This window comes from Vanacampus margaritifer, chromosome 17, assembly GCF_051991255.1.
Source record: "Vanacampus margaritifer isolate UIUO_Vmar chromosome 17, RoL_Vmar_1.0, whole genome shotgun sequence".
NCBI classification, from domain to species: Eukaryota; Metazoa; Chordata; class Actinopteri; order Syngnathiformes; family Syngnathidae; genus Vanacampus; species Vanacampus margaritifer.
This window is the reverse complement of record NC_135448.1, coordinates 5,577,095-5,597,796: the sequence shown is the minus strand read 5'-3', so window position 1 is coordinate 5,597,796 and position 20,702 is coordinate 5,577,095. Positions and strand designations below refer to the sequence as shown.

At 43.7% G+C, this 20,702-nt stretch overlaps 1 protein-coding gene across 3 annotated transcripts in view; it reads left to right on the top strand.

Moving 5' to 3' along the window:
* The window catches only part of smad10a (SMAD family member 10a), a 55,869-nt gene that overhangs the window by 21,484 nt on the left and 13,683 nt on the right, over nucleotides 1-20,702 (top strand). For all 3 annotated transcript variants that reach the window (XM_077548943.1, XM_077548945.1, XM_077548942.1), the window contains exons 3-6: nucleotides 2,550-2,793; nucleotides 16,091-16,265; nucleotides 16,362-16,385; nucleotides 16,513-16,725. In XM_077548943.1, the coding sequence (XP_077405069.1) occupies nucleotides 2,557-2,793; nucleotides 16,091-16,265; nucleotides 16,362-16,385; nucleotides 16,513-16,725 (649 nt within the window). In that variant the 5' untranslated portion in view covers nucleotides 2,550-2,556. The remainder of the gene's footprint in view (nucleotides 1-2,549; nucleotides 2,794-16,090; nucleotides 16,266-16,361; nucleotides 16,386-16,512; nucleotides 16,726-20,702) is intronic.

Sequence of the window (20,702 nt, the reverse complement as noted above, 5' to 3'; positions counted from 1 at the left end):
GTTGCTTGTACCTGTACTTGTCATCCTGTTCCCTTGTCGTCCAATAATCTCCCCCAGCCACTTGTGTCCTGTCCAGGTGTCTCTCGTTGTCTCGTCAGTTGGCTTGTATTTAGTTTCCAGGTTTTATTCAGTCTGGGTTGGATCATTGTCGCTGTCATCACTCTTGTGTTTTGTTGTTAGATTAGATTTTTGGTATTTTCAGAACTTTGTTGGTTTTGTTTATTTAGAGTTTTACCCAGTTCCCTTGTTAGTGTTTTTGTTGTATAAATTGTTTTCAGTATCACATGCATCCCTGCCGTGGTTCTCCTGCCTCCCTATATTTGGGTCCTCCACCCCCATCGTGACAGAATGATCCAACCCAGACAGAGGGGAGACAGGAGACTAAATACACACACTAACGACACAACACACACACTAAAGACACACCTGGGGCAAGACAAGTGGCTGAGGGCACTAATAGGTTGACACGAGAAAGGGCAGGATTAAACTCAACAAGACCAAACATGACACTATCTATCTATCTATCTATCTATCTATCTATCTATCTATCTATCTATCTATCTATCTATCTATCTATCTATCTATCTATCTATCTATCTATCTATCTATCTATCTATCTATCTATCTATCGATCGATCGATCGATCGATCGATCCCTAAATGAATAAATAAATAAAAGTAAAAAAATAAATAAATAACGAGATTCTAAAAATAAATATAAAAATAAATGTCGAAATAAATATATGAATAGAATTAAATATCAATCAATGAATAAAAACACTCTCTTCTCACATTTTATTTATTTCATGCTGCAGACGCTCTGTCAGATCGAAATGTTATTCAAATGAGCCTTTATTTTTATATTTATTTTTTGAAACTTGTTTTTATTTTCGTATTCATTTTTACTTGATTTATTTAGGTATATATAGGTATATATATTGTTGTTTTAATTTCCATTATTTCTATTTAAATTTTTTGGTGTTTAATTTTTGAATTATATTTTTTATATCCGTTTTTATTTTCACTTTTATTTATTTAGCCATTTATTAATTTTAGCAGTTTTGGTCCTCCTTAACTCTTTGACTGCCAAAAACGTTAAATAACGTTTAGTAAAATCCTACGGAGGACTGCCAAAGACGTTAAAAGACGTTCACTGTGTTTTTGTTTTTTTTGGGGGGGGGAAACGGGTGGAGGAAAGCCTTGGCCAGCTGTGCTGAAAGTATCAAGCAGATCTAGTTAGTATAATGACTATTTTTGGGCATTAGATGGCAGCGATGACTCTCTTTGGACAAGATTAGGTAGGCGTCAGTAGAAGACGTGAGGCGGTGAGGTGTTGAGGGGAGAATGGCTGAGGAAGCGAAAATGGCAACCCTTTGCAAGCAGCTCACGCTTGAGCATTTTTTTCAAAGGCGAAAAGCATCGGCCAATGCTAATGAGCACATTGATGACGACAATGATGATGATGGTGACTCCGAGGTTGACGCCAAAGTTGGAAGCGTTGACGCGGCGGCTATGATCACGTCATAAAGCCTCACCGGCTAGCGATGCTAACGCCGGAAAATGCGGAGCACAACCGAGCACTTCTGCACAGGCGGACGTTCAATCGGACGACGAAGAGTACCCCGAGTCCAATGCATATTCATCAGAGGAGTGGATACGGATACGGTCTGATCACGGAGAAGACACTGGTTATGGACTACAATGCCACCATGAATTGAGTGGATAAGATGGATCAGAACATCTACCACCCGGTATAGGAACTGAAGGACATGAGGAAGCCAATACGTAACACCACCGTAATGTCATCGTATCATGATCCTGAGAGTAGACTTGATGGCAACATGGCCAAACACACACTGCAGTATATACTTGCTATTCCCCGGAAAAAAAAGCCGGCAAGAAAGTGTAGCGTCTGCACGCGAAGGGGCAATCGCAGTGAAACTAATCTGTTGTGCAAATCATGCTGCGTCCCTTGCACGCACGGGAGTGTCACAAAAAGAAAAACTGGAGTTGAAACATCCATACATTTGTAATTAGTACCCAATTGCACACATTTGTAAATAGTTTGCCAAATTGTTTTGTCAAATTGTTACACTGTTGAATGTAAATAAACGTATTTTGCTATCAAAAAACACTTTTTCATTGTTGGTGGTAGTGTTTTACAGAAGTAAAGCACTGTTAAGGTGTTTGTGGCATCATTCATGGAAAAAAAAGTGTAAAATTCAGTAGAGTGCATATATCGTTTCACAAAAAGCTTGATTTCTCCGTACTTTGTTTCAAAACAGAGCATTTGGGTGAAACTAACCATTTTCTATTATTGATTACTGAAGAACGGAATAAGGTAGAAACAAACTGTTTTTTCTGATGAAAGATGAGAGTTCAATCTTTCATTTGGTAGTATGTGTGTTTCCATAGTCCAAGCACAACATTTTCTGTGGACCTTGAAAAATCAGTCAAAATGCTTAAATCAGCTGGCACCCACGGCATCCCTTTTCTGAAAACGCTTGGCAGTCAAAGAGATAATCATGTATTTGTTTTGTGTCTTTGCAGCAGCATCATGTCAGTGAACCCTCCGAGTAGCAATGATGCCTGCCTCAGCATCGTCCACAGCCTCATGTGCCATCGGCAGGGCGGGGAGAACGAGGGCTTTGCTAAGCGGGCCATTGAGAGCCTGGTCAAGAAGCTGAAGGAGAAGAAGGATGAGTTGGACTCGCTCATCACGGCTATCACCACCAATGGCGTCCATCCAAGTAAATGTGTCACCATTCAGAGGACGCTTGATGGACGACTGCAGGTCAGTCATTAGGAAGTCATCAACTGCTGCACAGTGCTTTGGATTTTTGATTTTTGAAAATTTGAACTACATTTATTTGTTACAAGGTATGTTGGATTGGAAAATAACATGAAATTGCTTTAACTGTGAACACACAATATTTCTGTTCTTTTACCCCCCCAAAAAACATGCTAGAAATACATATACAGGTATTTGTTGTTACAGTTTTTCTCCATAGGTTTGGCACATTTCTTGAAACTGAGATGACATTTTCAAAACTGCACGCTCATTTGGCACAACCTATCAGTTCATTAGCAAAAGCATATATCTATCCAAACAAAGAGTCGGTACAGTCACAACTGCAAAGATCTTTCTCAATTGCTATGGCTCCTCTGCATTCACTTAGTTCTTTTGCCAAAAAGAACTTGGATGATTTTGCACAACTCTTTGGATCATCTGCAAAAGCTCATATCTCTCTCAAAACCGCTCATCTATGTGTCAAAATCAAATTTCTATGTCATACAAGTAGTCAGTGCCCCCAAAATGCGTCGTCCCTTTGGCATTCTGTGACATTCACAAGTCAAAATCATTAGATGTTTTCTCACAACAGCTATCAAAATACAATTATTTATAAAACTGATGGGGGGATTTTACAAGAGCAGTATTCAAAGTTTGTGGTTTGACATACTCCACTCACAGTCAAAGAAATTGCAACAGTTTTTATTCACAGTTACTTACACATTAGAGTGCAACAAAAGAAAGTGTAAGCCAAATTCTGTATATTTATGAAAAACTAAAAACTAATAACTAAAATCATATCTCGCACACAGCGTAAATGAAGAACCAACTACTGTAACGCTGTAACGGGTGGGGTGCCATCGGTTGGGGCAGGCCACAGTATAGAGCAGTGCTGCGATCCCCTGTCCGTGTCCCCGCCGCGCCACCGTGCCCCCCCTATTTATTTTTTTAATGCACCACATACACTCACTGACATGACTGGGAGGTAGGTGGATCGGAGCGTGGGGATATAATTTCCCTCTGCTCCGGCTCACCTGCTCCCAATTTTAATGCATTACACGCACACACTTGTATATACACTGGGTGGGGTCACATTCAAGGTGTAGGGGTAGAGTTCGCCAGTCGACGAGCTGGCGAACTCAGTAACAGGGTTAGCTTTCACTAAGAACGCTGGAGTGACGTGGGGGGAGCGGGGACTGTGGACCGGTGGGGTGCCTGGTGGGCCTGCCGTGCCCCGTCTGCTGCGTTGGGTTGGGGGCGCGGGCCGTGTTGGGGTGAGGGGCGCTCCTGGCTCCTGGGTTTGCTCTCCGGCCGGTAGCCCCTGCGGGGCCCGGGGGTTGTCCCTTGGCGCTGCCGTGGCCTGGGGGGCACTGAGGTGTTGCGCTTGCTCTGTCCTGGCAGGGGTCGACAGCTCCCCTCTTTGGTGGAGATTTTCATGCATGCCAGATCCACCACACCAGCATCTATCGAAACTCAAACACAATCTGCTTCTTCCTCTGGTCGTTGAATCGGTGGAGGCTGGTGTCTGTGGATCTCACTCTGCTTCATCTGTCCTTCCTTCCTTTCCTCAGTCTCTCCTTTAGTCTCTTGAGGTCTCCCTAATTTGTTGGAATTTAGATGTTTCAGGGGTTGGTGAAAGACTCTGGTTGGTAACCTGGTGGGTAGTAGGTAATGTCTGGTCGATGCTGGATTTCACTTTCTTTTCTTTGATCCTTCCTCGGGTCTCCTGACAACCTCACGACTAGTATTCGGTTTAGTTGAACGGTATGGGATTTTTAATAGGTTTTAGGTGGACTAATGAATACACACTCACGCACACACACACGCACGCACACGCACATGCACATACTCAACCACATACAAAATAAAAATTTATTTTTATTTTTTTTTTAAAAAGAGAGCAATGATGATGACATGTCAAATCGGTAAAATTACCGAATGAACAATACTGAGCTCCCCAGAAACAAAAAAAAAAGAAAAAAAAAGGGAGAAGGGCAAAATGCAAAACCTGCAGGACTCCGGTCCTCGATGCCCACCTCTGCTCTACACTGATCCCCTGTGATATGCTGGACTAATTTTGACAATTGAATAGATGATTTAGCATATTACGATTTACACACTGAAATCCTGCTGACATGTTTTGGAGAGGATAGCCATTAGACAACTAATCCAGCTTCATCAGCAAGATCTATTCATTTGGAAAATGTGCAAAATGTGGGGAGATTGTGCTAATTGTAGGCTAAATGTAGTCAACCATTAGCACAGATCCACTGAGGCAATTGAGACAATTTGATGAAAGCAAATTTGAAATTTCATTCAGTTAAGACCAAATGTAAGGTAGTTTAGGGATTTGTCCATGGTATTTTGAAAATGTCATCTCAGTTTCAAGAAATATGCCAAACCTATGGAGAAAAATTGTAAAATATTTTCACAAATTAATCTTAACTTTTACTGCCAAGGACGTTAAATGACGTTTAGTAAAAACCTACGGAGGGCCGCCAAGGACGTTAAAAGACGTTCTCCAATTTTTTTTTTTTTTTGGGGGGAAACGGGTGGAGGAAAGCCTTGGCCAGCTGTGGTGAAAGTTTCAAGCAGATCTAGTTAGCCTAATGACTATTTTTGGCCCCTAGATGGCAGCGATGACTCTCTTTTGACAAGATTGGGTAGGCGTCAGTAGAAGACGTGAGGCGGAGCTAGAGGGGACAATGGCTGGGGATGGGAAGCGAAAATGGCGACCGGTTGCAAGCAGCTCACGCTTGAGCATTTTTTTCAAAGATGAAAAGCATCGACCAATGCTAAAGAGCACATTGATGACGACGATGATCATCATCGATGATGATGATGGTGACTCCGAGGTTAGAAGCGTTGACGCGGCAGTAGAAGACGTGAGGCGGAGCTAGATGGCTGAGGAAGCGAACAATGGCGACCGGTTGCAAGCAGCTCATCGACCAATGCTAAAGAGCACAGTGATGACGACGATGATGATGATGGTGGCTCCGAGGTTGACGCTGAAGTTGGAAGCGTTGACGCCGAAGTTGGAAGCGTTGACGCGGCGGCTATGACCACGTCATAAAGCCTCACCGGCTAGCGATGCTAACACCGGAAAACGCGGAGCACAACCGAGCACGCTCAGGCGGACGTTCAATCGGACGACGAAGAGTGCCCCGAGTCCAATGCATATTCATCGAAGGAGTGGGTACAGTCTGCTACTTGCTATTCCCCGGAAAAAAAGGCCGTCAAGAAAGTGTAACGTCTGCACGCGAAACGGACAATCGCAGTGAAACGAATCTGTTGTGCAAATCCTGCTCCGTCTCCTTGCACGCAGGGGAGTGTTACAAAAAGAAAAACTGTATTTGAAACATCCACATAATTGTTAATAGTACCACGGTTTCACACATTTGTAAATAGTTTGCGAAATTGTTTTGTCAAATTGTTACACTGTTGAATGGAAATAAACGTATTTTGCAAACTAAAAACACTTTTTCATTGTTGGTGAAAGCGTTTTACAGAAGTAAAGCACTGTTTAGGTGTTTGTGGCATCATTCATGGACAAAAAGAAGTGTACAATTCACTAGAGTGCATGAAATAACATCGTTTCACAAAAAGCTTGTTTTCTCCGGTTTTTTTTTCAAAACAGAGCATTTCGGTTTAACTAACCATTTTTTATTGTTGATTACTGAAGAACGGAATAAGGGTAGAAACAAACTTTTTGTTTTTTTCTGATGAAAGATGAGAGTCCAATCTTTCATTTGGTAGTATGTGTGTTTCCATAGTCCAAACACAACATTTTCTGTGGACCTTGAAAGATCAGTCAAAATGCTTAAATCGTCTTTTCTGAAAACGTCTGGCAGTCAAAGAGTTAATTTCGCAAATATTTGTCTGTTATTTAAGGGAATAAACTAGGGGGTCAAACTCATATTAGCCCAGGGGCCACATGGGGGAAAATATATAACCAAATGGGTCAGATCGGTAAAATCATTGTATATAATGAAAAAAAAAAGCCATCAATTATACGCAGATTTTTTTGCTATTTGTGGGCCAGCCCTAAATTGCTAGGTGCAACTGTAATTATATTGTCCCAAAAAATAATACCTGCATATACCTGTATATTGTTCACAGAATGCATTGTGTGGTATCGTTAATGAAGTTATAAGGACGTTAATCCTTTTCATGTGTGTAGTTGAATGTGTCTCTTAGTCAGAATGTTTGTGTTTGATTTATGTTGGTCTATGTTTTTTTTTTTTTTTTTTTTAAACAAACTAACTTTAAATTGCATGTAAAATAACGACATCCAGAGCAATTCCGTGTACAAGTTGCATTGCTCATCTGAGGATTGCTTGTGAAATTACGAATTTATATGCTTTGCTTGTGGCCGGCTGATTAATTCGTCCGGCATTACTCTTAAAAAATTTGTTTTTTTTACTTTACAAAATCATCTTGCGGGCCGGATTAAACCCCTTTGTGGGCCTGATCCGGCCCGCGGGCAGTATGTTTGACACCCCTGGAATAAATTGTAAAATGCAACTTAAAAACTAAAAAAAGAAGAGGTAATAATATTTTGAAAATTTTAATTTTACAATAAATTCTTTGTTAATTGACTAATGTTTTTATTGAAAATAACTACAATTACTGTAATGTCCTCAATAGTAACATTCCTTGTCATTGAAAGGACATCTAAAGAGATATAGGATAGGGGAGAGCTTGAGAGGGTGAATAGTATGTAAAGCAAAGAATTGGATCTGAATTTAAAGGCTCATTGAGCTATTTTCAGTAGTAAAAAGTTAATATTTTGTGTATAATTAATGTGATAACCTCATTATTTTTCATGTACAATTAATACCTTTAAAATCTAATTTTCCACTTGCTGTCGACTGAAGATGACATCACCTGTGCTAAAGAAGTAGGTAACGACCAATCATGGATCAGATTACGGACCAAACCCAGAAAACAGGTGAGCCATGATTGGTCGTTACCTACTTCCTCAGCACAGGTGATGTCATCTTCAGTCGACAGCAAGTGGCAAAATTTGTTTTTAAAGGTATTAATAGTACATTAAAAATAATGAAGTCATCAAATTAATTCTGGACAAAATATTAACTTTTCACTGCTGAAAATAACTCAGTGTCAAGTATCTATTTAAGGATGCAATCTCTGCTGTGTCCTTGAGCAAGATACTGAACAGTGAACACCTGAGGCTGTCATCAGAAGCTGAATGAGTAGTCAAAATGTAAATAGGTTTGAAAGCCTCGTAAAGTGGAAAAGCACTATACAAATGAATTACCATAACAGTACATTGTTGCAATTTTAAACCCAATATCTTTTGTTTTTCAACAGTTTTTTGACATTTTGAAAAATTAGTTATTTTTTGTATTATTTATATTACATCAAACACAAACTATTATACAACCTCTTTCCATAAAATAATGTCATTAAAAACAACTAATAACAGCACATTCCTGTAATTTTAAGCATTACTATAGACCATTTGCACATGACTTCACAGCCTTCATAGGAACGAACCCCTCCCAGACGGTGGACAGCAAAAGAACCACTTGCCTCGTACAGATCCATTGAATCTCGTATAGCGTATAGCAGTGGTCCTCAACCCTGATCCTCAGGGACCGGTATCCAGCCTGTTTTCCATGTCTCCCACAGCCAACACAGGTGGAGATCGTTATCAGCCTTCTCCAGAGATTGCTGATTAGCTGATGATATGAATCACCTGTGTTGGCTGTGGGAGGCATGGAAAACAGGCTGGATACTGGTCCCTGAGGACCAGGGTTGGGGACCTCTGGCGTATAGTCCTGCATCTAATTGATTATCTTCTAAAATGGTCATATCTTGCTTGTGCGGTCGGTTGTACTAATAGACACAAAAGGCTATAAACCAAATGTAGCTTTTTATCGCATAGCTACTGATGAAGATAAAATACGTCATTGGCCCGACTCGAGAGGCAGCCCTCAAAAGTATTTGCGAATTTGCAGCGATCATCTTTTACGAGGTTAGTAGATCAATGTTCATATATTTTACTAGCAAACATACACTCTGACAGAGATTGTAACAGAGGTGTCTCAAATCACATTAACGAGCCAGATATTTAGCGTCCACTCCCAACTGCACACATGGCGATTTGGTCTTTGTGCTTGGAGTTTTTCACTCTGGAGCTCAATCTTTCGGAGTCATAATCATGAAATTACTGCATAGCTTGCCACTACGATACTCATTTGTTCCATGCTAGTCAACATAATACCATAACATCATCATAGCGTTTCAATATCGAACGGAATGTGTACAAATAAGTCGGTTAGCATGATAAGTTTTACCTTTGCTTTGCATTACGAGGTATATTGTCCCCCGGGTGTGAGCGTAGCATCTCGTCCCAGAGACCGCCAGTGACAAGCTTTTAAATCAGCCCCGGTGTAAGAAGGAGATATACGGCATTGACTACATAATGATATAGGTCGTGCGCTGTGAATTCCAGCAAAGTCTGAGATTTGATGAACTTGGTAAAAACAGCAGGCGCCAGAAGGTAAGGGGCTGTTTCCAAACTAGCAATCTCCAACTTAAATGTCCCATAGTATGAAAATGCACTTTAGTGGGGTTTTCTATCAATAATATGCATCCCCGGCCTGTCTACAATCCAACCAGATATGAAAAAAGTCAGTCCGTGACTTTTTTAGCTTTCTCCTCCTTTCTAAAATGTGTGCTTCAAACGGGCAGATTAAACTTCCGTGTCTTAGTGTCAAAAAGACACCGAAGTACATGCGACTCAGCCCCCTCGGGTTAGCGGCACCACCTCTGGTAAAGGTTTGTCACGGCCACTGAAGTTCGAGAAGGTGGCTGTGCCTTTCTTTTTTTCCCCCTGCTTGCAAATGCTCCGTAGAGAGGGAAAACAATGATCTGGAAAAAGTGGTCTTTGAGAAGACAATGGATTCATTTTATTTTTGAAGGACGTGTACTGACATAATTTCGGGACTGATTTGTTAGTGAAAGCCTGTTCAGAGCTGGATTAGCAACACGTTTAAACATAATGGATCCGTCCCAACAGTGTGACATGACTGCAAATGGGAAAGATGTAAATTTAACATTTTTTATTTAGCCTTACTTCTTATCCTTTCTAATAAGAGATGTGCACCTTCTACCATATATATTCCTCGTGTATTTTTAGTGCCTAAAGTGAGGGCTGCATTTGTCGTGTGGAGGTTGTTTGGTTACAAGAGGTCAGAGATGATAAAGCAGACAGTGGTTGGCTAATATGAAGCGGGTGCGTATTGTTTTGTCAAGCTACAATCCGCGGTGGTCATATTGCCGTGACTGGCAACTCTCCACCTAGTTGACATGACTTTGTGATGCTAACCGGCCGCTAAGTGGTCTCGATGAGACTGCTTGCACGTTGTGACCGTGCAGTGGCCTAAATGTGCATATTTGTGTTGTTCATAACCGCTTGTAAATGTCTACAAGCATTCACGGCAAATCAGAGACATTCACGGCAAAATAACCATTGCCTAAACAATCACAAACTAACGCTACAACATAGTCTCTGTAGTAACGTTATGCTACTTTTTCTTATGGTAAAACGTTATGCCACTTTTCCACATATTGAAATAGTTCTCAAATGTGTAAAAGACATGTCTGTATTTTTCTTTTCTTCTGCTCCCATGGCCAGTCGTTTCCATTCACAACATTAGCACATGGCTACCATGACCGAAATCACTGCCCCTTCGAGAGAGAAGGATATGGCCTAGGCGTGGCCTGGTGCAGCTATTTACATAAAAGTGACACACCCCTAAAACAGGCTGTTTTGAACGGAGCATTTTTTGGCTGATTTGGGGACAGCAAAAATATTAGATCCAAAGTCAATTTTGACGAATGCATGTCACAGACAAGTATTTTACACATTTGAGAACTATTTTAGTATGTTGAAAATTTGAATAATATGAGACCCTCCGTGAGTCATCACCTTATTGTGGTGGAGGGGTTTGCGTGTCCCAATGAGCCTGGGAGCTATGTTGTCCGGGGCCTCATGCCCCTGGTAGGGCCACCCAAGGCAAACAGGTCCTAGGTGAGGGACCAGACAAAGCATGGCTCAAACGACCCCAATGACGAACACAAACCTTGGATCTTCGTTTCCCTTGCCCGGACGCGGGTCACCGGGGCCCCCCTCTGGAGCTAGGCCTGGAGGTGGGGCTCGAAGGCGAGCGTCTGGTGGCCGGGCCTATACCCATGGGGACCGGCCGGGCACAGCCCGAAAAGGCAACGTGGGTCCCCCTTCCCATGGGCTCACCACCGGTGGAAGGGGCCAAAGGGGTCGGGTGCGCAGTGAGTTGGGTGGCAGCCAAAGGCGGGGGCCTTGGCGGTCTGACCCCCGGCTACTGAAGCTAGCTCTGGGGACATGGAATGTCACCTCTCTGATAGGGAAGGAGCTCGAGCTGGTGTGCGAGGCTGAGAAGTTCCGACTAGATATAGTCGGACTCACCTCCACACACGGCTTGGGTTCTGGTACCAATCCTCTCGAGAGGGGCTGGACCCTCTTCCACTCTGGAGTTGCCCACGGTGAGAGGCGCAGAGCAGGTGTGGGCATACTCATTGTACCCCAGCTAGCCGCCTGTACATTGGGGTTTACCCCGGTGAATGAGAGGGTAGCCTCCCTCCACCTTCGGGTGGGGGGACGGGTCATGACTGTTGTTTGTGCTTATGCACTGAACAGCAGCTCAGAGTACCCACCCTTTCTGGAGTCCTTGGAGGGTGTGCTGGAGAGCGCACCCCCTGGGGACTCCCTCGTTCTACTGGGGGACTTCAACGCTCACGTGGGTAATGACAGTGAGACCTGGAGGGGCGTGATTGGGAGGAATGGCCCCCCCGATCGAAACCCGAGTGGTGTTTTGTTATTGGACTTCTGTGCTCGCCACGGACTGTCCATAACGAACACCATGTTCAAGCACAAGAGTGTCCATATGTGCACCTGGCACCAGGACACCCTAGGCCGTAGTTCGATGATCGACTTTGTAGTCGTGTCATCGGACTTGCGGCCGTATGTGTTGGACACTCGGGTTAAGAGAGGGGCGGAGCTGTCAACTGATCACCACCTGGTGGTGTGTTGGCTCCGATGGCGGGGTAAGATGCCGGTCCGACCAGGCAGGCCCAAACGTACTGTGAGGGTCTGCTGGGAACGTCTGGCAGAATCCCCTGTCAGAAAGAGTTTCAACGGCCATCTCCGGCAGAGCTTCTCCATTGTCCCGGGGGAGGCGGGGGACATTGAGTCCGAGTGGACCATGTTCCGCGCTTCAATTGTTGAGGCGGCCGATCGGAGCTGTGGCCGTAAGGTGGTTGGTGCCTGTCGTGGCGGCAATCCTCGAACCCGCTGGTGGACACCAGCGGTAAGGGATGCCGTCAAGCTGAAGAAGGAGTCCTATCGGGCCTTTTTGGCCTGTGGGACTCCGGAGGCTGCTGACGGGTACCGGCTGGCCAAGCGGAATGCGGCTTTGGCGGTCGCTGAGGCAAAAACTCGGGCATGGGAGGAGTTCGGTGAGGCCATGGAAAACGACTTCCGGACGGCTTCGAGGAAATTCTGGTCCACCATCCGGCGTCTCAGGAGAGGAAAGCAGTGCACCGTTAACACTGTGTATAGTGGAGACGGAGTGCTGTTGACCTCGACTCGGGACGTCGTGAACCGGTGGGGAGAGTACTTCGAAGACCTCCTCAATTCCACCAACACGCCTTCCTTTGAGGAAGCAGGGTCTGGGGACTCTGAGGTGGGCTCCCCTATCTCTGGGGTCGAAGTCGCCGAGGTGGTTGGAAAGCTTCTCGGTGGCAGGGCCTCGGGGGTGGATGAGATCCGCCCGGAGTTCCTAAAGGCTCTGGATGTTGTGGGGCTGTCGTGGTTGACATGTCTCTGCAGCATCGCGTGGACATCGGGGACGGTGCCTCTGGATTGGCAGACCGGGGTGGTAGTTCCCCTTTTTAACTCTTTGACTGCCAGACGTTTTCAAAAACGGGTTGTCGCCAGTGCCAGCCGATTTAAGCATTTTGAGTGATCTTTCAAGGTCCACAGAAAATGTTGTGTTTGGACTATGGAAACACACATACTACCAAATGAAAGATTGGACTCTCATCTTTCATCAGAAAAAAACAAAAAGTTTGTTTCTACCTTATTCCGTTCTTCAGTAATCAACAATAGAAAATGGTTACTTTCACCGAAATTCTCTCTTTTGAAACAAAAAACGGAGAAAAAGAGCTTTTTGTGAAACGATGTTATTTCATGCACTCTAGTGAATTGTACACTTCTTTTTGTCCATGAATGATGCCACAAACACCTAAATAGTGCTTTACTTCTGTAAAACGCTTTCACCAACAATGAAAAAGTGTTTTTTGATTGCAAAATACGTTTATTTCCATTCAACAGTGTAACAATTTGACAAAACAATTTCGCAAACTATTTACAAATGTGTGCAACTGTGGTACTACTTACAATTATGTGGATGTTTCAAATACAGTTTTTCCTTTTGTAACGCTCTCCTGCGTGCAAGGAGACGCCAGGACTCGCACAACAGTTTACTTTCACTTTCACATTGGTCCGTTTTGCGTGCAAACGTTACACTTTCTTGACGGCCTTTTTTTCCGGGGAATAAAAAGCAAGTAGCAGACTGTACACACTTCCTCCGATGAATATGCATTGGACTCGGGGCACTCTTCGTCGTCCGATCGAACGTCCGCCTGTGCGTGCTCGGTTGTGTTCCGCGTTACGACACTGTCATAGCCGCCGCGTCAGCGGTTCCAATTTCGCCGTCAAGCTCGGATTCACCTTCATCATCATCGAGGATGATCACCGTCGTCATCAATGTACTATTTTAGCGTTGGTCGATGCCTTTCGTCTTGTAAGTGTAGAGCTGCTTGCAAACGCTCGCCATTGCCCGTTCCCTCCTCCATCTAGCTCCATCTAACGTCTTCTACTGCCGCGTCAATGCTTTCCAACCACGGAGTCACCATCATCTTCATTATCGATGATGACGATCGTCATCAACAATGTGCTTTTCTAGCGATGCTTTTGGTCTTTGAAAAAAACGGCTCTGGCGTTAGCTCCTCGCGACCGGCCGCCATTTTTCCTTTGTTTTCCATTCTGATCTCCTGCTCAACGCTCTAGCTCCGCCTCTACTGACGCCCACCCGATCTTGTCAAAAGAGAGTCATCGCTGCCCTCTAGGGGCCAAAAATAGTCATTAGGCTCAAAAAACCTGCTTAAAACTTTCAGGAGAGCTCCGCAAGCCTTCCCAGCACCCGTTTCAAAAAAAAAAATAAAATGGGGGGGCGTCTTTTAACGTCTTTGGCGCTCCTCCGTAGGTTTTTGCAGAACGTCATTTAACGTCTTTGGCAGTAAAAGAGTTAAGAAGGGGGACCGGAGGGTGTGTTCCAACTTTAGAGGGCTCACACTCCTCAGCCTCCCAGGTAAGGTCTATTCAGGGGTGCTGGAGAGGAGGGTCCGTCGGGAGGTCGAATCTCGGATCCAGGAGGAGCAGTGTGGTTTTCGTCCCGGCCGTGGAACAGTGGACCAGCTCTACACCCTCAGCAGGGTCCTTGAGGGTGCGTGGGAATTCGCCCAACCAGTCCACATGTACTTTGTGGACTTGGAGAAGGCGTTTGACCGTGTCCCTCGGGGAGTTCTGTGGGGGGTGCTTCGGGAGTATGGGTTACCGAGCCCCCTGATACGGGCTATTCGGTCCCTGTACGACCGATGTCAGAGTCTGGTCCGCATTGCCGGCAATAAGTCGAATTTGTTTCCGGTGAGGGTTGGACTCCGCCAAGGTTGCCCTTTGTCACCGATTCTGTTCATAACTTTTATGGACAGAATTTCTAGGCGTAGCCGAGGCGTTGAGGTGGTCTGGTTTGGTGGCCTCAGCATTGCATCTCTGCTTTTTGCAGATGATGTGGTGCTGTTGGCTTCTTCAAGCCGTGACCTCCAGCTCTCACTGGAGCGGTTCGCAGCCGAGTGTGAAGCGGTTGGGATGAGGATCAGCACCTCCAAATCCGAGACCATGGTCCTCAGTCGGAAAAGGGTGGAGTGCCCTCTCCGGGTCGGGGAGGAGGTCCTGCCCCAAGTGGAGGAGTTCAAGTATCTTGGGGTCTTGTTCACGAGTGAGGGTAGGTTAGAGCGGGAGATCGACAGGCGGATCGGTGCAGCATCTGCAGTGATGCGGACGCTGTATCGGTCCGTTGTGGTGAAGAAGGAGCTGAGCCGAAAGGCAAAGCTCTCGATTTACCGGTCGATCTACGTTCCTACCCTCACCTATGGTCACGAGCTGTGGGTCGTGACCGAAAGAACAAGATCCCGGATACAAGCGGCCGAAATGAGTTTCCTCCGCAGGGTAGCCGGGCTCTCCCTTAGAGATAGGGTGAGAAGCTCGGTCATCCGAGAGGGACTCAGCGTCGAGTCGCTGCTCCTCCACGTTGAGAGGAACCAGTTGAGGTGGCTCGGGCATCTGGTTCGGATGCCTCCTGGACGCCTCCCTGGGGAGGTGTTCCGGGCATGTCCTACCGGCAGGAGGCCCCGGGTACGACCCAGGACACACTGGAGAGACTATGTCTCTCGGCTGTCCTGGGAACGCCTCGGGGTCCCGTCGGATGAGCTGGCTGAAGTGGCTGGGGAGAGGGAAGTCTGGGCTTCCCTGCTAAAGCTGCTGCCCCCGCGACCCGACCCCGGATAAGCGGAAGAAGACGGACGGACGGACGGAGACCTTTAAGTAGATATCGCGCTCTATGAGTCCTGACTAAATGTGCAACTTTGACTGAGAGGAGAACTTCGTTTGAAGTAGTAGTTTCCATGGCTCCATGGGCAATAATAACTTTTAATTAGTAAAATAACAGTCGCTAACTGACTAAGTCGCTCCTTGTCACGTCCACTTCCATTCAACAGTCACTTCCTTCCACCGTCCACCATAGGGCAGTCACGTGATCACGTGACGTTGGTGCAAAAGGTCTATTGGTAATACGTTTCTTTGTGAAAATGTTTCTAATTAAACATTAAAAACAACCTGAAAATAAGGCACAATCTTGTTAAAATTAAAACTACAAATTGTATTTTAATTATAGAAAAAATGTATTTTTATGAGAAGTAATTTTCTTTATTTCACTTTTTTTTGTGCCCCAGCTACTGGAAAATTACCATTTTGTTTGTTTGTTTGTTTTTTACACTGAGGGAATGCCACACTAACATAGAGGGAGGGGAGCACAAATGTAGCTTGCAGTAGGTTGTCTGTCAGTCTGTGGAGTCGATATATATGGTGTGTGTTAATTGTGTTACTTCTCAGGTGGCAGGGAGGAAAGGCTTTCCTCATGTGATTTACGCACGGCTGTGGCGCTGGCCTGACCTCCACAAAAATGAACTCAAGCATGTCAAGTTCTGCCAGTATGCCTTTGACCTGAAGTACGACAACGTGTGTGTAAATCCCTACCATTATGAGAGGGTGGTTTCTCCAGGCATTGGTAGGTTCAAATTATCTTAGCACAAAATTGGCATTGGCAAATGCGAGTGATATATCTTTAATCTTGTTTTGATTTCCCATTTTCCCCCTTTGACAGTTGGTCTCAGTCTTCACAATACAGGTAAATTCCAGCTTACACAAATACACTATGATCCACCATATATAGTAATACACTGTAAAACATGTATGTGTTTGCATGCATACTGCATTGATAAAAATTTCACCTACCCTTCTGTTCCATCCGACAGCGGCGCCCGGTGGTCTGATCAAAGAAGAATACATCCATGACTGCATCCAAATGGATCTCCCACCTGGTATGCCGCTATCTGACCACCAAGCAACGCTAAAGATGCCTCCTCCAGACCACTATGGCCAACCCCTGCCTCCTCCACATCTGTCGTCTGAGCCTCACGGACCCCCACCGGTCACCAGATACACACAGCTGCCTGTCTCACCCAAAGGTTGGCTGTTCCAGGGAGTTTTAACATTGCAAACATTACATATGACAATGGTACTGATATTGATATTTTTTACATTGACAAACTCTGTTGATGAGTGATATTTGGTTTCATATCCTGATAAAAATATATTTTCACAATATGGATGTTGGAACTGAGGCAGCACGTTACTATAGTCACAGTTCTTGGGTGTGAATATGGGCTCAGGCCCTTCCGTCTGGCATTTGCATTGGTACACCCACTTGTTGCTCAGCCAGTCACAATTAGGTTAAGGTGCGGAAAAAATTATAACAAATGTCATCATAAAAAAAAAGAAGTAAGGATAGGCGAGTATTGATATCAGGTATCGGGCCGATACCCAGCCTTATTTCAATGTATCGGTGTTCTTGATTGCAGCTGATACCAGAGCCGTATATACGATATGATACGATACGATACGATACGATACGATACGATATACGATACGATATACTTTTATATATATATATATATTTATATAGAGAGAGTTTGGCCAACTTGGTTTCAACAGGGTAACAAGATGGCGTCCGTATGTCATGTGACTAACCATTGTCACACATTGTCACATGACATCTTGTTACCCTGCTGAAACCAGGTTGGCCAAACTCTCTCTATATATACTGCTATGGCTGATACCAGTATTGACTGCCTTCTGGTGGCCATTTTACGATCAGGAAGTAGATGTGCCACTAAATTCATGCAAATAATTTTTATTATTTTTATGTATATAAAAAAATATATATGGGATGCATTTTTTGTTTCAAATAGTGCTGTGAAAGATAGAGTTAATTCATTGATTAATCACAAAAAATATCGCATTAATCGGATTAGTCGCACTATTAATTTTGACTACAGATTATCCTTTAGCTTGGTAGCACAGGTTGTATTTGAGCAATAAACATAACTACATGCATTAAAGTAAAGCATTTAATAAATATATGACATTATATATATATATTATATATATTGTATATGACAGTCAGAATATTTGTTCATGTCGAACTATTGGGGTCATTTTTTTCCCATTTTAAATTATGTAAGTAATTAACTGGTTAGAAAAAGAGGAGGATGAGAGTGTGCAGTGGAACAAAACATTTTGAAAACGTCCTCAAATCATTAAATGTAGAAAGAATTAACATGTGACAGGTCCTCTTCAAATTTGGCGGACAAAAAAAATGTTGATTAAAAAGCCTTTTTTAATTGATGATTAATCAAAATTCTAAAATGTGATTAATCAGATTTTTTTTTCTTTTTCCGTTAGACAGTTCTAGTATCAAAAGTACTAGTGGTATCAGTAAAGCGTCTTTGAGTGTCTAAAAAAGCGCTATATAAATCTAATGCATTATTAGTAGTAGTAGTAGTACTTAGTACCGGTAGTGATGACTACTGAATATAGTGGAAATCGTTCACATTGTAATATAAGCGTGAAATTTGGTACATATGCTCTTCAAACCCCACTCTTTTCAAAAATTACACAATTGCGCAAAATTCCAAGATGGTGGCCACAAAATCCAAGATATCTGCAGAAAATTTTGTTTTTTCCTTAATAACTCGAAATGTATTAGGTTTAAGCCCCAAAAAACATATTAAAGTTGAATATAAAGTTGGTTATTACGGATATTTTGGTACCCAGTATGTGTCTGTATCCATTACAGCTCTTGAAAATACCATATAGATACTTGTAGAGACTCAGGAGAACAAGACATTTGTAACATTGACTGTATGTGATTATGGTAATATGAAAATGTTCTTTTCATAATCTTTTATTTTCATATGGATCATAAATGAACTTCTAAAACCAAGATGGTGTCTAAGATGGCTACCTCGTCATGTTTGGTGGTCTCCATATTGAGATGGCTGCCCTGAAGTCCCTGGGCACACTTCTCTGCAACAGTGGTTGGACTGGGACCTTGGTGGAGGCAGATGTAGCATCCTCTGGCACTGCAGAATCTTTCTTATCAGCTGTACAGCTCGGGAAAATAACACTGATGACACATTGAGCTTTGAGGAGTGGCGTGAGATTCGCAAAAAGCAAAGTCCACAGTTCCGGTTTTGGCACATGGTGCTGACTATGGAGCTAGCCATCTTCTTGCTCATCAGGTCCTTCCGTGAGGCCAACTTTTGCTCGCTATTGTCAGGCAGTGAGTGAATTAATACCTTATTTCTTTGCCAACAACACCACCAACTATGCACGGAGGCTTCCTATCCACCTCAGGGACATGCTCATGCTAGAGAACACACACCCAGAACTGTCTCAAGAGTTCAATAATGACAACTTTCTTCTTTTCCTTTCAGCTTTTCCCTTCGGGGGTCATCACAGCGAATCAGTTGCCTCCATCTAACCCTGTCCTCTGCATCCTCTGCTCTCACACCAACTACCTTCATGTCCTCTTTAACTACATCCATAAACCTCCTCTTTGGTCTTCCTCTAGACCTCCTGCTTGGCATTTGGAAACTCAGCATCCTTCTGCCAATATACTCACTATCTCTTCTCTGGACATGTCTAAACCATCTCAGTCTGGCCTCTCTGACTTTATCTCCAAAGCCTCTAACATGTGCTGTCCCTCTGATGTACTCATTCCTGATTCTATCCATCCTGGTCACTCCCAAAGAGAACCACAACATCTTCATCTCTGCCACCTCCAGCTCTGCCTCCTGTATAATAATGGCAACTTTGTTGTCCATAAAACCAATAGGGATTTCTCCGCCCTTGCCATCAAGGCTGACGGTGGTGTCATTGGCCTTACTTTTTTTTTCCCCCTTTAAAAAAAAAAATAAAAAAATAGTCATTGGCCTTACTGAAGACCCATCCACACTTAAATGATGGATGGTAGCTGGCCCTGAGGTTATGTTTGGTGTCCCAATATGAAATGGAAGCACAAACCAAAGAGGCCAGTGAGCACAGAAGCCACCATGAGCAAACAATACAGGCACAGAAAAAAATAAAGGAGATGGTTGATAAGTTGTTCCAAGCTCTAAAAGACCTTGGCAACCAATTCCAGGAAGAGAGTAAAGACCTGTATTCGCTTCACACCAAATACATTGCTCACCCTGGCATTGCAGAACTTCTGCAGTCTCACTTGGAGAGAGGTCAGGCAAAATTTCTGGAGTTTTCACAGGCCCTGGAAAACAATCCATCAGAGCCGAGCGTGTGACCTTCAGGAACCAGTCCTTGCTTCATTGAGCAAGGGTGGAAGATTTTACTTGTTGAAATGATTGACAGTGATACTAGGCGGCATATGAGAGGTTGGGCTGAACCATTCTTTTATGGGGAAGACTGTTTTTCGGACAATGAAATTGAATAGCCTATCCATCCATCCATTTTCTTAGCCGCTTTTCCTCACAAGGGTCGCGGGGGGTGCTGGAGCCTATCCCAGCTGGCTTCGGGCAGTAGGCGGGGTACACCCTGAACTGGTTGTTGAATAGCCTACTGAATATAAAATTATTTTTAGGAATTTATACTTTCCTGAAATATTTACAAAATTTAATACATTTATTTCTAAAGAGTTTTCCGATTTTAACCCCTTCAGACCTGCATTTTTCTACTGGGCTTTTTTATTTATTATTATAATTGTTTTTTGTTGGTTTGTTTTACTGATTTTGACTGTTTCCTCACATAAGAACATCATGGGAATTTTTTGGGGGGTTGTGTTTTCTCATGTTTTTATTTGTTATAGCGGACGCCAGATAGTATGGCTGCAACATGTTGTAAACTTATTAAGCTTATATGTAATTTTTTTAACATGAACATCATGCAAATAACCTTGTGATTGGGATTGGTTAGCTAGGATGCAATCGTAAACCAGAAGTGTTGACATTATCCAAATGATGCGTTTTTATTGGTTTAGACACGCAAATATGTTATGTCCACTGCAATCATATATGGGTCCAAAAGAGGTAAAATGTCACGTACCCACAGACCCCCATTTGACTGAGTCTGAGTCTGACTTGACAGAAAAAGT